At 55.0% G+C, this 12,886-nt stretch overlaps 6 protein-coding genes across 6 annotated transcripts; 5 read left to right on the plus strand and 1 right to left on the minus strand.

Moving 5' to 3' along the window:
• Nucleotides 1–347: 347 nt before the first annotated feature.
• Nucleotides 348–2,979, plus strand: BDY17DRAFT_295412 (Alpha/Beta hydrolase protein). Its single transcript, XM_033733294.1, has 7 exons — nt 348–990; nt 1,041–1,163; nt 1,221–1,372; nt 1,444–1,489; nt 1,541–1,585; nt 1,645–2,244; nt 2,295–2,979. The coding sequence occupies exons 1-7, from the start codon at nt 631–633 to the stop codon at nt 2,748–2,750; spliced, it is 1,782 nt and encodes a 593-aa protein (XP_033590894.1). The 5' UTR covers nt 348–630; the 3' UTR covers nt 2,751–2,979.
• A 176-nt stretch (nt 2,980–3,155) lies between these two features.
• On the plus strand, nt 3,156–4,405 carry BDY17DRAFT_316257 (NADP-dependent oxidoreductase domain-containing protein; the record flags this gene model as incomplete). The annotated part of the gene is made up of 4 exons (XM_033735997.1): nt 3,156–3,377; nt 3,435–3,703; nt 3,760–3,925; nt 3,989–4,405. The coding sequence occupies 4 exons, from the start codon at nt 3,156–3,158 to the stop codon at nt 4,403–4,405; spliced, it is 1,074 nt and encodes a 357-aa protein (XP_033590895.1).
• Nucleotides 4,406–5,016: 611 nt separating this feature from the next.
• On the plus strand, nt 5,017–7,290 carry BDY17DRAFT_126099 (peptidase S8/S53 domain-containing protein). Its single transcript, XM_033729365.1, has 8 exons — nt 5,017–5,445; nt 5,495–5,548; nt 5,607–5,988; nt 6,050–6,430; nt 6,499–6,654; nt 6,714–6,916; nt 6,970–7,014; nt 7,077–7,290. Exons 1-8 carry the CDS (start codon nt 5,430–5,432, stop codon nt 7,163–7,165), a joined length of 1,326 nt encoding a protein of 441 aa, XP_033590896.1. The 5' UTR covers nt 5,017–5,429; the 3' UTR covers nt 7,166–7,290.
• Nucleotides 7,291–7,319: 29 nt separating this feature from the next.
• Nucleotides 7,320–8,017, minus strand: BDY17DRAFT_323190 (uncharacterized protein; the record flags this gene model as incomplete). The annotated part of the gene is made up of 2 exons (XM_033736965.1): nt 7,320–7,370; nt 7,424–8,017. 2 exons carry the CDS (start codon nt 8,015–8,017, stop codon nt 7,320–7,322), a joined length of 645 nt encoding a protein of 214 aa, XP_033590897.1.
• Nucleotides 8,018–8,301: 284 nt separating this feature from the next.
• On the plus strand, nt 8,302–10,908 carry BDY17DRAFT_295436 (alpha-glucosidase-like protein maltase). Its single transcript, XM_033733295.1, has 2 exons — nt 8,302–8,476; nt 8,543–10,908. Exon 2 carries the CDS (start codon nt 8,744–8,746, stop codon nt 10,517–10,519), a length of 1,776 nt encoding a protein of 591 aa, XP_033590898.1. The 5' UTR covers nt 8,302–8,476; nt 8,543–8,743; the 3' UTR covers nt 10,520–10,908.
• A 512-nt stretch (nt 10,909–11,420) lies between these two features.
• Nucleotides 11,421–12,502, plus strand: BDY17DRAFT_126046 (uncharacterized protein). Its single transcript, XM_033729364.1, has one exon. The coding sequence runs from the start codon at nt 11,566–11,568 to the stop codon at nt 12,394–12,396; it is 831 nt and encodes a 276-aa protein (XP_033590899.1). The 5' UTR covers nt 11,421–11,565; the 3' UTR covers nt 12,397–12,502.
• Nucleotides 12,503–12,886: the final 384 nt, after the last annotated feature.

Raw genomic sequence — 12,886 nt, forward strand, 5'->3', positions numbered from 1 at the left:
ACCTTTACTCAGCGGAGCCAAGCCATTCGAGTCGTTCAGAAGAGATGCTTGAATCTTCATCCCCTGTAACATTGCCGTCTCCGTGCATTTCTTATTCGTACATCAGACAGATGGCGACATGAGGTCAAGCATCGAGCGGCAATGCCAGATAAATGATGGCCGATGGCCTTGCCTTCTCGATTCATCTCTTGGATGGGCGTATAGTGTGCACAGGCAGCGCGATGCTCCATCGAGGACGATGGACGGAATTCTGGCAGTGATGTCATCCGGGGATGAATCGACTTCAAGCCGTCAATTGCCAGTGGCCGCTGCTTGCCTGCCACCCGAGTCAGGTAGTCCACCACCACGTCCTCAACACCCCAGGCGCTTCAGTCATGCACCAGTCCCTTCGGTTCCCGCGCCTGTTCACATCTGCCGGCTTTGCCATGCGCTCCACTGCCCGACTCTTCGCCCCGCACGACCACCTTCCTCATTCACTCCTGCCTTTCACGTAGCACGAGGCAGTTGCAGCGCGTCTCTATTGATCGACACCCGTAAATCAAGTCTCGTCACTCGACTCCGCACTCCAATGCAACCCACTGCACGCCCGCCAAGCCTTGTTCGGCGCCGTGTTCGGCATGCCTCACGACGATGTTCATACAAAACCCGTCTCATGCCGCCAGCTTGACTTCGTTGCACCCTTTTCACATCGACCCTTGCCCTTCTAACAGCATGGGTATCATCGCCTTGCTTTTATGCCACGCGCTCGCTGCGTTTGCGACTCCCATCTCCCTCGCGTCCACAAACTCCAGCCCACCCACAGCCAACATCAAGAATGGAACGGTTGCAGGTGTTCATCTGAGTAGCTATAATCAAGACGTCTTCCTCGGTGTGCCCTTCGCACAACCACCCGTTGGAGAACTACGTTTCGTCAATCCTCAGAGCCTCAACACCACATTCAATTCCACCCTCCAGACAACCTCTTACGCACCCGAGTGTGTTGGCTATGGAGTATGCGTACCGTTTCTCCTCTCTACATCAACATGCTAATGCCGGTGCAGGGTGACGACATTGGATATCCTTCCTCAGAGGACTGTCTGTATCTCAACGTCATTCGGCCCAGCGGCTACGAAAATCAATCTCTCCCGGTCGGTGTTTGGATTCACGGCGGCGGTCTGGTCATGGTCAGTCTTCCATCCTTGACCGGCGCATTTTTTGTTCTCTTGACTCATGCACCACAGGGCGGCACGCAAGACGAGCGGTACAATCTGTCGTTCATCGTGCAAAACGGCGTCGAGATTGGAAAGCCGTTCATTGGCATTTCCATTGCTTACCGACTCACTGCGTGGGGTTTCCTCAACTCGCAGGAAGTTTCGGGCAGTGGCAACACGAAGTGAGCATTATGCATCCTTTCCCGATTCTATGATTTGTGAGACAGCGAAGTGGAAGGCTGACAACTAACAGTATGGGACTTCGAGACCAACGACTCGCTCTTCACTGGATACAAGAAGTGAGTTGATGACGCACCGCCTGTCAGGAGGCAAGCTAACAGACGGCATAGAACATTGCTGCCTTTGGCGGCGATCCTTCCAAGGTCACAATCTGGGTTCGTACATGCTCCATCAACAGCCCCCGAGGAACTTCTAACCTTACTTCGACTCGCAGGGTGAAAGTGCCGGCGCAGGTTCTGTCGGATGGCAGATAACAGCATACAACGGCCGAAACGACAGCCTCTTCCGTGGGGGCATCATGGAGTCCGGTAACCCGGTCCCATACCAGAGTTACTGGACCAACCAAGAGTATCAACCGATCTATGACAGCCTCGTGAAGAACGCGAGCTGTTCCAACGCAACCGACACCCTGGACTGTCTTCGCCAAGTCCCCTTCGCGACCCTCAACAAGCTTATCAATACCACGTATGCGTCGAGTTGGCAGCCGATCGTGGACGGCGACTTTGTCGCGCGATGGGCGAGCATCCAGCTAGCTGAGGGCGACTTCGTTAAGGTCCCCATCATCGATGGTGCGAATACCGACGAAGGCACGGCGTTTGGGCCCAAGAATGTGCAAAATGTGTCCGACTTCATCGACGATGCTACTTATACCAACGACGAGGGCATCAGCCGCGTATGGGCGCCGGAGATCTTGGAAGCGTATCCCAACGTCCCGAGCTACTGGATTCCGCCCATCTCGGAAGTGCCTAATGTCACATTCCCTGCCATGTATGGCGCTCAGTACCGTCGTAGTGCGGCTTACTTTGGTGATATGGTAAGGCCTCCGTCCATCGCTGCCTACCCCTTTGCTAATGTCGTCTGCAGGTCATGATCGCCAACCGTCGAGGCACATGCGAGACGTGGGCAGCGAACGGGATCCCAGCATACTGCTACCGCTTCAACACCATCCCCGCAGGCATCCCTTGGGAGGTGGGAGTAACCCACTTCATGGAAGTCGCATTCGTCTTCGACAACATCCACGGCTACGGGTACAACGCCGCACACAACTCCACCGACCCCTTCCTCGACAAGCCGCAGAGCTACATCGAGCTCGCGAAGCTGATGAGCTGCTCGTGGGCCTCCTTTATCAACGATTTGGACCCGAATGGTTTCACTGGTAGGCATGCGAGTGCGGCGGCTTGGCCGATGTACAGCACGACGAACCCCCAGAATATCGTGTGGGACGCGAATGTTACTAGCTTGGCGTATACGGAGCCGGATACGTTCAGGAAGGAGGGCATTCAGTGGATTCTGGATCATGCGTTGGATTATCATCGCTGAGCTGGATTCAAGCCGTACAACTGTCTGCAGTATGGCATCAGATCGAGATTATAAATTCATTCATTGCTGGAAAGCCTCGTCCATTAGCAAGGCGTGTGCCATCTTGACTTGCGTGAAAACATCCCTGGCACGGTCGTGGTGTGCTGGTCCTTTGGGGCCCCGCGATCGGCACGTTCGCCTCCACGCTCCACCTCGTGTCGATCACACCCACGCACCTGTCCATTTCTTCAAAGATCGAAGCAGTAAGTCCGCAATATCCGATAACTCCTGTGAATTTATTATTAATCTCCAATCTACCTGTCCTCGTCGACATTGTTATTTCAACTTGACGTTGCACTCATCCCGAGACCTTTCTTCCATCTTTGACATCCTCACATCCCTCAACCAATCGAAACAACCATCAAAATGGGTTCCACCGAAAACGACCCCATCGCGCAGTCGATGGCCGATACCAAAGCCGAGTACAGACGCCTTGGGAATAGCGGGCTGAGAGTGTCGGTGCCCATCCTCGGAGCAATGAGTTTCGGATCGACTCAATGGGCGCCCTGGGTGATTGAAGAAGACAAAGCCCTTCCTCTGCTCAAAGCTGCTTACGATCGTGGCTTGAACACATGGGATACTGCGAATGTACGACGAAGTCCTCCAATGAATTGAAATGAAATCGCAGCTGAGGCAATCATGCAGATCTACTCCAACGGCGTGAGCGAGGAAATCATCGGCAAAGCGATCAAGAAGTACGACCTGCCGCGCGAGAAGCTCGTCATCCTCTCCAAATGCTACGGATACGTAGGAGAGGGCCCGGGAGTGCGCACCATGGCCCACGGCCCCAAGATCGCCGAGTCCAAAGACTACGTGAACAAAGGCGGTCTTTCTCGCGGCGCCATCTTTTCCGCGGTCAATGCCTCGCTCAAACGGATGGATATTGAGTATATGGATTTGCTGCAGATTCACAGGTAAATCTTTGCTGGTTTGCTGCACTCGATATGATTTTCAAGCTTACATCACATAGATTCGATCACGAGACGCCCATCGAGGAGACCATGGAGGCTCTGCATGAGCTGGTCAAGTCAGGCAAAGTGCGCTACATCGGAGCGAGTTCGATGTGGGCGCATCAGTTCGTGATGATGCAGTCTGTCGCGGAGAAGAATGGGTGGACGAAGTTTATCTCCATGCAGGTAAGATCTCGCCCCCTGGTGGGTAAATCGATTTGAGCCGCGCTAATCACACGTACTTCACAGAACCATTACAACCTGCTGTACCGTGAGGAGGATCGCGAAATGAACCCCTACTGCAAACTCACCGGCGTCGGTCTGATCCCCTGGGCCCCTCTGTGCCGCGGTCTGCTCGCTCGCCCGTTCAAAGACAAGGGAACCACTGTGCGCTCCAGCGGGAGCCAAATGTTCGCCACCGGCGAGACGAAAGCGGACGAAGAAGCGATCAGCCGAGTAGAGGAACTGGCCAACAAAAAGGGATGGAAAATGTCGCACGTCGCCTTGGCCTGGACCAACAAGCGAGTCACGAGTCCGATTATCGGCTTCAGCAGCGTGGAGCGAATGGACGAGGCGCTCGACGCTCGTGGCAAAATGCTTACGGAAGAGGAAGAGAAGTATTTGGAGGAGCCGTATGTGGACCGGGCTGTGCAGGGCCACAAATAAAGCGGCTTTGGTCGTGCTGATGAATGGGAGGATGGCTGTTGGCTGGCTAGCACGCCACCGCCACTTTCGCTCCCGCGAGACAAGGCTGATGATATGAGGACAGTACCACTCCGCACCGAGCATTTTTCGCTCCCACTCGGCATATATAGCTGTCACTTTCTCTCGTTGACAGCCACAAAACCGAACTTGATTTTACACCATCTGCTTTCTCAAACTCGCGCCTAAAAGCCTTTTCTCCAGGCCGCACAGCAAGCAAGAAGACAATGTGAGTTGACCATGCTCGGCTTCGCCGGTGAGAGACTAACAGAGAGCAGACCAAAGGCCAAAGACCAGAACACTCCCAGAAATGTATTTACGTACAGCACTTTTCGCTTTGTTGGCGCTTCTCTGCGCCTTTGCCCATGCACGGCCAGCTGACTCAGGCGGTGATTTTGTCGTGAAGGAACATTTGTACAACTTGGACCCGGCGTGTCAGCTATTTGCGCCGTCTAACAAGACGCAAAACGCCCGCCTTCACATTGCGTTGAGTTGGCGAAATCAGGACCTCCTGGAGCAGCATCTCGCCGAAATCGCGGACCCGCTTCACCCTCAATATGGCCAGCATTTGTCGGCGAAAGAAGTCTCCGATCTCGTTCGGCCTGCGAGCGAAGACGTTGCACTCGTACGGTCTTGGCTCGAGGAGTACGATGTTCCAGCCGATTCCATCGTGCTGAATCCACGATCGGACTGGCTGTCTACCGTTACCACCGTTGGTCAGCTGGAGAGGCTGTTGAACACTACATTCAATGATTACTACTGCGAGAAGAAGGCGGAATGGGACCGGTCGATCATAACAGAGTACTCTATCCCGCGATACGTGGATGGGCGTATTGACCTTGTCGGGGTAAAGACTGTCGAGCAAGCTGCTGCGCCGCCCGACAGCCCCCGAGGACGCAAGAGAGCTATAGAGAAGAGGAGTCGAGAGGCGGGAGGAGCTCCTGGCCGAGCACAGCGCACAAAAGCCCTTTCTCAAGGCCTTGCTGCAATGCGAAGAGACCAAAGTGAGTTGTCCATGCCCAGGTTCATCGACAGCAATCTAACAGAGAGCAGACCAAACGAACCAGATCAGCGAACGCAAGCTGGTAGCAAATGACTGCTCCGATGGCAAGCAAAGCGACCAGACGATGGAGCTGCGGTATACATTTGCTGACAGCCACGGTAGGGAACGGAACAACCGCATGCCTCCGTGCACTCTACGGCACATCCGACTATACGCCGCAGGCTCTGAGCACTAACCGGATCGGAGTCTTCAGCATGATGGACGATAGCCCTAATTACGCCGACCTCGCCATATTCATGAGATCCAGCCGTCCAGACATTGCTGAGATGAGCGTGGACATCATCGACATCTCAAATGCCACTAACGACCAGAATGGACATCGCGAGGACATGGTTGGGTTAGAGGCTGCTATTGACGCACAGATGATACTAGGCATCGCCGCGCCTACGAAGCTGACCAGTTATCTGGTTGGAGCAGAATCCAACAACTATATTGATGTTCTGTCGATGGACGAGTATCAACGGAAGGAACTGACATCGAACTTGTACGAGACTAATAATACGCGAGCCTGCATATTCCCAACACTGCTGACGACTTGCGACCAGTGACGATGGCTTCTTGAATTGGATTGACTACCTACTGAACCAAGAACGAGTCCCGCCAGTCATCAGCCACTCCTACGGCGGGGGTGAGAACTCCGGAGGCGAGCAATACGATAGACGATTCTGTGCTGGCATCCTTCAGCTCGCGGTCCGCGGTGTCTCGATGATCTTCGCGTCGGGGGATAATGGCGTGGGCACGGAAAAGGACTGCCATTCACTTGCAGACCCGACCAAGAGGGCGTTCTCCCCTAACATGCCCGGGACGTGCCCTTGGGTCACCGTGGTGGGAGGTGAGTCTCACCACTTCGGGAGTCGTTCTGAAATGACCACTGATTTCATCCCCATGGGTATAGCCACAGGGGGCTTCAACACGCAAGTTGCACCGTGAGTCCACGGATTGAAGGAGGAGTTCTTCACACGCAAACAGACCACGTTCTAACTCCTGAACGCAGCACGTGGTATGCCTCGAGCGGTGGCTTCAGCAACGACTTCGCAACCCCCGACTGGCAAGCAGCAGACGTTGAAACGTACATCGAGAGCCTCAACGGCCTGCACGACGGCCTGTACAACAAGCAGGGCAGAGGATACCCCGACGTTGCTGCTCAAGGGTACGTGGGCTCTCCAATCCGTTGCTCACGGTACGCATGCTTACAACAGTCCCCATCAGAGAGCTAAACGATATAATTATGGACGGGCAACATTTTGAGGGTGCCGGGACGTCGGCTGCCGCGCCGATTTTCGCCGCTATCATCGCCCTTGTCAATGATGCGTTGCTAGCGGACGGCAAGCCACCGCTCGGCTTCCTCAATCCGTGGTTGTACACGACGGCACGCAACGCGTTCACTGACGTGACTGTGGGCTCGTCGTTTGGTGAGCTTGATCCGCGGACTCTACGCTTGTGTCATGAACTGACAGACTTCTAGGGTGCGGGACTGATGGCTTCCCTGCGCGGAAAGGGTGGGATCCCGGTGAGTTGTGTCCTCTGATCTTCGCAATTACTCTGATATTTTTGGTACTGACGCTCTTATAGTCACCGGCCTGGGCTCGCCGAATTTCAAGCTGTTGCTGGAAGCTGCGTTTGAGCCTTATAAACAAAGATCGAATCTGACTGCGGGATGAGGGGTGCAGGAACGCCTGCACACAGTGTGACGGCTACAACAAGGCATGCGTGAAGGAAAGACCGGGGGTTTGTACAGGTCAGATGAATTGTCTAAACGAGGTCAATGGTGAAGTGAATGCGCCATGATAACCCGATGCATTGCTGAAACTCGACTCAAACCGGCAGATGCTCAAGCACCTTCATGATCGCTCGTGCAATGATGGGCTGTTGGTCATGTCAGCATCGAATATGCCCATCCGTCGAAGGTTTCAACTCACCACCTCTACCCTCTTCGTCCCACTCGATCCCGAGCTAGCTCCACCGCCCAGCACCACCGCTCGACTGGTTCCAGTGCCGGTGGGTGAATTACTCTCAATCACAACCCCATTATTACTTGTAGAAGAAGCGGTTGCGCCAGGGGTCGTCGTGACCAGTCCTCCAGTAGTCTGAGTGGCAGCCGAGCCCGTCACAACCCCTGTTGTCTGAGATCCTCCCACCACACTCCCCAGGCTATTCAACACCCCAGAAGTTATCGATCCCGTAACGAGGCCTGTACAAACGGAATGAGAAGGACAGCAAGCCACATTGCCGTTGTCGTCGGGTGTGCAGATGGCTGCGTTGGCGCAGCAGAGTCCGGGGGCGTTGAGGTTGGTGCAGGCGTGGAAATCTGTTGGACACTGACCGCCTCCTGCTCTTCTCCGCAGTTCTTGTGGAGGATGGGGTGTGATGGTGTTGGTCGTGGGGATTGGCTGAAAATAGTCGGAGAGCCGGATGGGGAAACTGATATCGGAGAAATATGGGAGATCGAAGGCGGCCGTGGTTGTTGCTAAGCTGAATAGCAAGCCTTGAGGGAGAAGATGGAGGAGGCGCATGGTGCTATGGTGTTGCGACGTCGGCCGTGTCTGCTGTGCCCGTGAGATTGGAGAGTTCTTTATCTCAGCTCCATGGTTCTGACAGATGAGGCGGTGTCACTGTTCTTGACCGCTTGGCTCCGACACGTAACGCTCACATAAGTTGCCTATGCTCCGAGGTGGGGTGTGGAGCGTGACGAATGGGGTGTTTACTTATGCGCTGGCCGGGGGATCATGCAGCGGCCCGCAAAGCCTAAACCTTAATTCCAGCTCCATCGCCTCGACCGGAACAAGTGCCCGGTCAGTGATGAACATTTTCCCTAATAAACTCCGCGAGACACCTAGTAGAACGTTGTGTCACTCATCCGAGACCCGATCAGGCCGATAATCCTGTTTTAATCAGAAAACTCCTCGATATCACTACGGCGGTTAACACGTGCACCGGAGCTTTCTCGGCAGATTCAGGAGCTGGATCCCAAGGTTCGATGACCACGACATGGCATAGTTGCGTCAAACTCAGGCTCATTGAACGACGGCATCATTTAGATCTTCTTCACTCGCTAGAGTCTGCTTTTGACACTTGCGTTGCTCGCTTCACATCGCCCGCCTCCCTGATCTCACCGTTCTCATTACGCACTCATCCAGCGTTCACTCACCAGCGCTCACTCACCCAGCGCTCACTCACTCGGTGTTGCATTTCGTTGAATTGGCCTCGATTACCTTGGCAATCTTACCTGTTTCACAACAATGGCACAAAGGACCTACTCCGATCCGAAATGGTGGAAAGAAGCTGTCGTCTATCAAGTCTACCCAGCATCCTTCCTGTCCACCGGCTCGGGCTCGATACCTGGGTGGGGAGACATCAAAGGCATCACGCGCAAGGTCTCCTATCTCAAAGACCTTGGGGTCGACATCATCTGGCTTTCACCCGTCTGCAAATCTCCCCAAGCTGACATGGGCTACGACATATCTGACTATACCGACATTGACCCCCGATATGGTTCACTCGACGACATCGATGAGTTGATCGCAACGCTGAAGTCACGAGGCATGAAGCTCATGATGGATCTTGTGGTGAATCACACAAGTGACCAGCATGCCTGGTTCCTGGATTCGAAGTCCTCCAAAACGGCCGACAAGAGAGACTGGTACATTTGGCAGCCGGCCAAATACGATGCTGACGGCAATCGTCAGCCTCCGAACAATTGGGCCCAGATCTTGGGAGACGCAAACAGCGCCTGGACCTGGGATGAACATACTCAAGAGTACTACCTCTCCCTTTTCACCCCGGAACAGCCTGATCTGAACTGGAGAAATCCTCAAGTTCGGGAAGCAGTGCATGATGTTTTGAGGTTCTGGCTGGACCGAGGTATCAACGGCTTTCGTATGGATGTCATCAACGTGATTTCCAAAGTCGAAGGATATCCGGATGCTCCTGTGCAAGACAAGAGTGCCAAGTGGCAGCCGGGTTTCATGCACTTTGCCAACGGGCCACATCTTCATGAATATCTGAGGGAGATGAGACGGAAGGTATTGGCTTCATACGACACAGTCACTGTGGGTGAGATGCCGTGGGTCAACGACGAGGAGGAGATCGTCAAAGTGGTTGGAGCGGAGAGCGAAGAATTGAACATGATCTTCATTTTCGAGCTGATGGATATGGACAGCGATACCCGCAAGCTGTCCATTGGACCTTGGAAGCCAGCTGACTTGCGACGAATCGTCAGTAAATGGCAAACAGTCATGTACGAGAAGAATGGCTGGAACTCCATCTTCATCGAGAATCACGACAATGCACGCTCCGTCAGTCGCTTCGTTGATGACTCAAAACAGTTTCGCGAGCTTGGAGCCAAGCTGCTGTGCCTTCTCGCGACAAGCCTGGGAGGAACTCTGTATGTCTACCAAGGGCAGGAGCTGGGCATGAAGAATGTCCCGGAAAGCTGGGAGATTGAGGAGTACCTGGACGTTGAGACGCGGAACTTCTGGGAGGCGATGCAAGCGCTGCACATCGGTGACGAAAGCGCGTTGCAGGAGGACAAGAAGATTGTCTCGCGGAAAGCGCGAGATCATGCGAGGACGCCAGTGCAATGGACCTCCCAGCCGAATGCCGGATTCTGCGAAGAAGGCACAAAGCCATGGATGAGAGTCAATGACGACTATCTGAAATGGAATGCGCGTTCGCAGCTCGCGAATATGGAAGGTCAGAGCGTCGTGCAGTTCTGGCGACACGCTTTACAGCGGCGGAAGAACTTCAAGGACGCTTTTGTATATGGCGCTTTCGAGTGTCTGGACAATGAACATGAGAGCGTCTTCGCATTCAAGAGGACGAGCGCGGAGAACGATAATCTGTGGATGGTGGTCCTCAACTTCTCTGCGAACGAGCTGCAATGGAACCTTCCGAAAGGCCTGCAGGTGCATGGGTTCATCGAAAGCAACTACGGAGATGCACCGATCGAGCCGAAAGACGGGAAGGTCAGACTGCGAGCTTGGGAAGGAGTGCTTGGAAGATGCTTCGTTGAGTGATGTTCCTTCCGGATCTGCGGGCTTGCGACTGCCTGCAGCCACCACTCCTTCCGACACTGCACGCAGCAACTGCCCTCAACGTGTGCTTACATGGCTTCTGAATCTCTTCTTCTTCCTCCCTTTCTCTTCGCATCATCTTCTCTTCCTCTTCCAACATCCTCCAAAGCCAGCTTGCTTCTCTACACCATTCCCACAAAGCTTGCCTTTCTGCACCATCTCCGCTGCACAATTAGCCATCAGAACTCCTTCGAGCGTCTTCCTCACCGGCATCTCCTCCAGTACAGCTCGTGAGACATGGCCGGATGTGAGTGGCACCACCACGCAGTCACATGCTTTTTGCACTCAGCCAACTGACGCATCTCCCAGCCAAATCCATCACCCACCCCGACCAGAAGGTCACCACCCCGGCCAGCCCGACGGCCGCTAGCCGTGAGAACGACCGAATGGTCGCCGATCCCGTTCTGGGTCGATGTGAGTTGCACCACCGCAGAGAAGCATGCCTTTTCAATCAGTTCACTGACGTGTCTTCCAGGGTCCGCAAACCACGCCATCACGTTCACCTGGACTCGTGGTTACAATCGTATGATCGCCCCCGCCACCAAGACTGTGGACGATGGTGGCCGCCATGTTCACACCCCTCAGCTGGTCGAGATCGGTACCCGCCAGTTCACCATGACGGCACCCACTCAGACTAACCTGGGGACGGTGTACGTGATGGACAACCCGGTCATGCCCACCGTCGCTCCCACTTGTAATCCTGGCTCCCGCATCGACGGTGCAGTGGACACCTACCAATGCAGGGTCGAGCAATGCATGTGGAACAATTGGATCAAGCCGATCAACATCACCACTGCAGTGCCCGTGGCGACGTAAGTCCCTGCGTCCGAACATCATGACGATGCCTTGCTGACCGAGCGTTCACATCCAGAAAAACCACGGGTGGTCAGACCCTGACTCGGTTCAACACGCACATTACTGAGCTCCGTGGGCCGCACTGGGGCATTCCCGTCACCAGTGGCGTGTACTATCCCACCACGTACACCTCCATGGCCCGAGGCACCAGGACGCAACAGATCATCGTCGCAACTCCGGACTGGATGGATTACAATTTCACCGTGTACCACGGGAAGCCACCTTGCTACGATTATGACACCTGCTACGACTTTTGCCTTGATGAAGACCGCGACATGTACCCCATCATTGGTCCAACCAGGTACCCCACCGCCGCGATCGATTTCGAAAATGGTGATGCATGGTACATCGCAGCTTGTGTCGCCGCCGCCTTCATCCTTCTGCTCGGCTCACTCTGCTGCTGTGCAGCGGCCCTCCGTCGCCGCCGCACCAATTCTCTGTCGGAGAAGCTCGGCCGCAAACTCACGCAACTGCCCACCGAGATCATCGTCAACCAAGCCACCGGCACCGCCGTGGATACCGCTACCGGCCAACCCGTCGATCCCTCCACTGCCACCGCAGTCATCAGCGGTTCCGCCGCCGGGGCCGAAGCCGGACGCAAGCAATCCACCATGACCACCAGCGGCAACGACGATGGCAAAGGCACCTCAGCCCGCCGTGCCGAAGAGGGTCGTGGCCGCGTCAACTTCGAAGATGGTGGCCGTCCTGGCAACGAGGCCCCGCCGCCCGAGCGTACCACCGTTACCGAAGTCGAACCTGCACCCCAGCCCGCCCCAGCCCCGGCCCCGGCCCCGGCCACCGAGACCGAGCGAACAGAGCGCGTGGAGACCAAGCCCGCCGGCCAGACCGATGGCACCTTCGACCTCGCTACTACCGGCCGCCAAATCCTCGACACCGGCTCCATGCGTGGTCGTAAGCGCGGCCGTGTTGAAGGTGCTGCCAAGGGGCCTCCCTTTGGCTTCTAAGACATTGATGCATTGTCCAACACTCGACTGGTTCACGACTGCTTCCGATGATTGGGATGTCGGCATGGGCTGACGAGGAGATGGACGTCGACGGAACCCCCTACTTACTACTCTTCCTTGCTTGCATGCTTTGCTTTCTGCTTCTCTCGCCGGCACCTCGGGACTTGCTTCTCCACCTACTACACTCGCACGAAGGGAACATGATCATGATGCATGACGGAATGGTCTCACGATGGTCGAGGGTGTTATGCTTGCTGTGTTATTCCGATGCTTACCTTGCTTTTCTGTACTGATTGTATCGACTTGTTGCATTCAATTGACTGTCTCTTCCACTTGTATTCGTGTCTGTGCTGCTTAGATGTATGTCACTGAGGTGGCGTGTTGATTGGCATCGCCATATCACCGTCGTCAACGAAGTGTCTCTACAGTAGCCGCCGGCGCACTTTTCTCATGCAACCTGTCACATCGAAGAACATACAACCCGTACATG

Source organism: Neohortaea acidophila (assembly GCF_010093505.1).
Source record: "Neohortaea acidophila strain CBS 113389 unplaced genomic scaffold BDY17scaffold_4, whole genome shotgun sequence".
NCBI classification, from domain to species: Eukaryota; Fungi; Ascomycota; class Dothideomycetes; order Mycosphaerellales; family Teratosphaeriaceae; genus Neohortaea; species Neohortaea acidophila.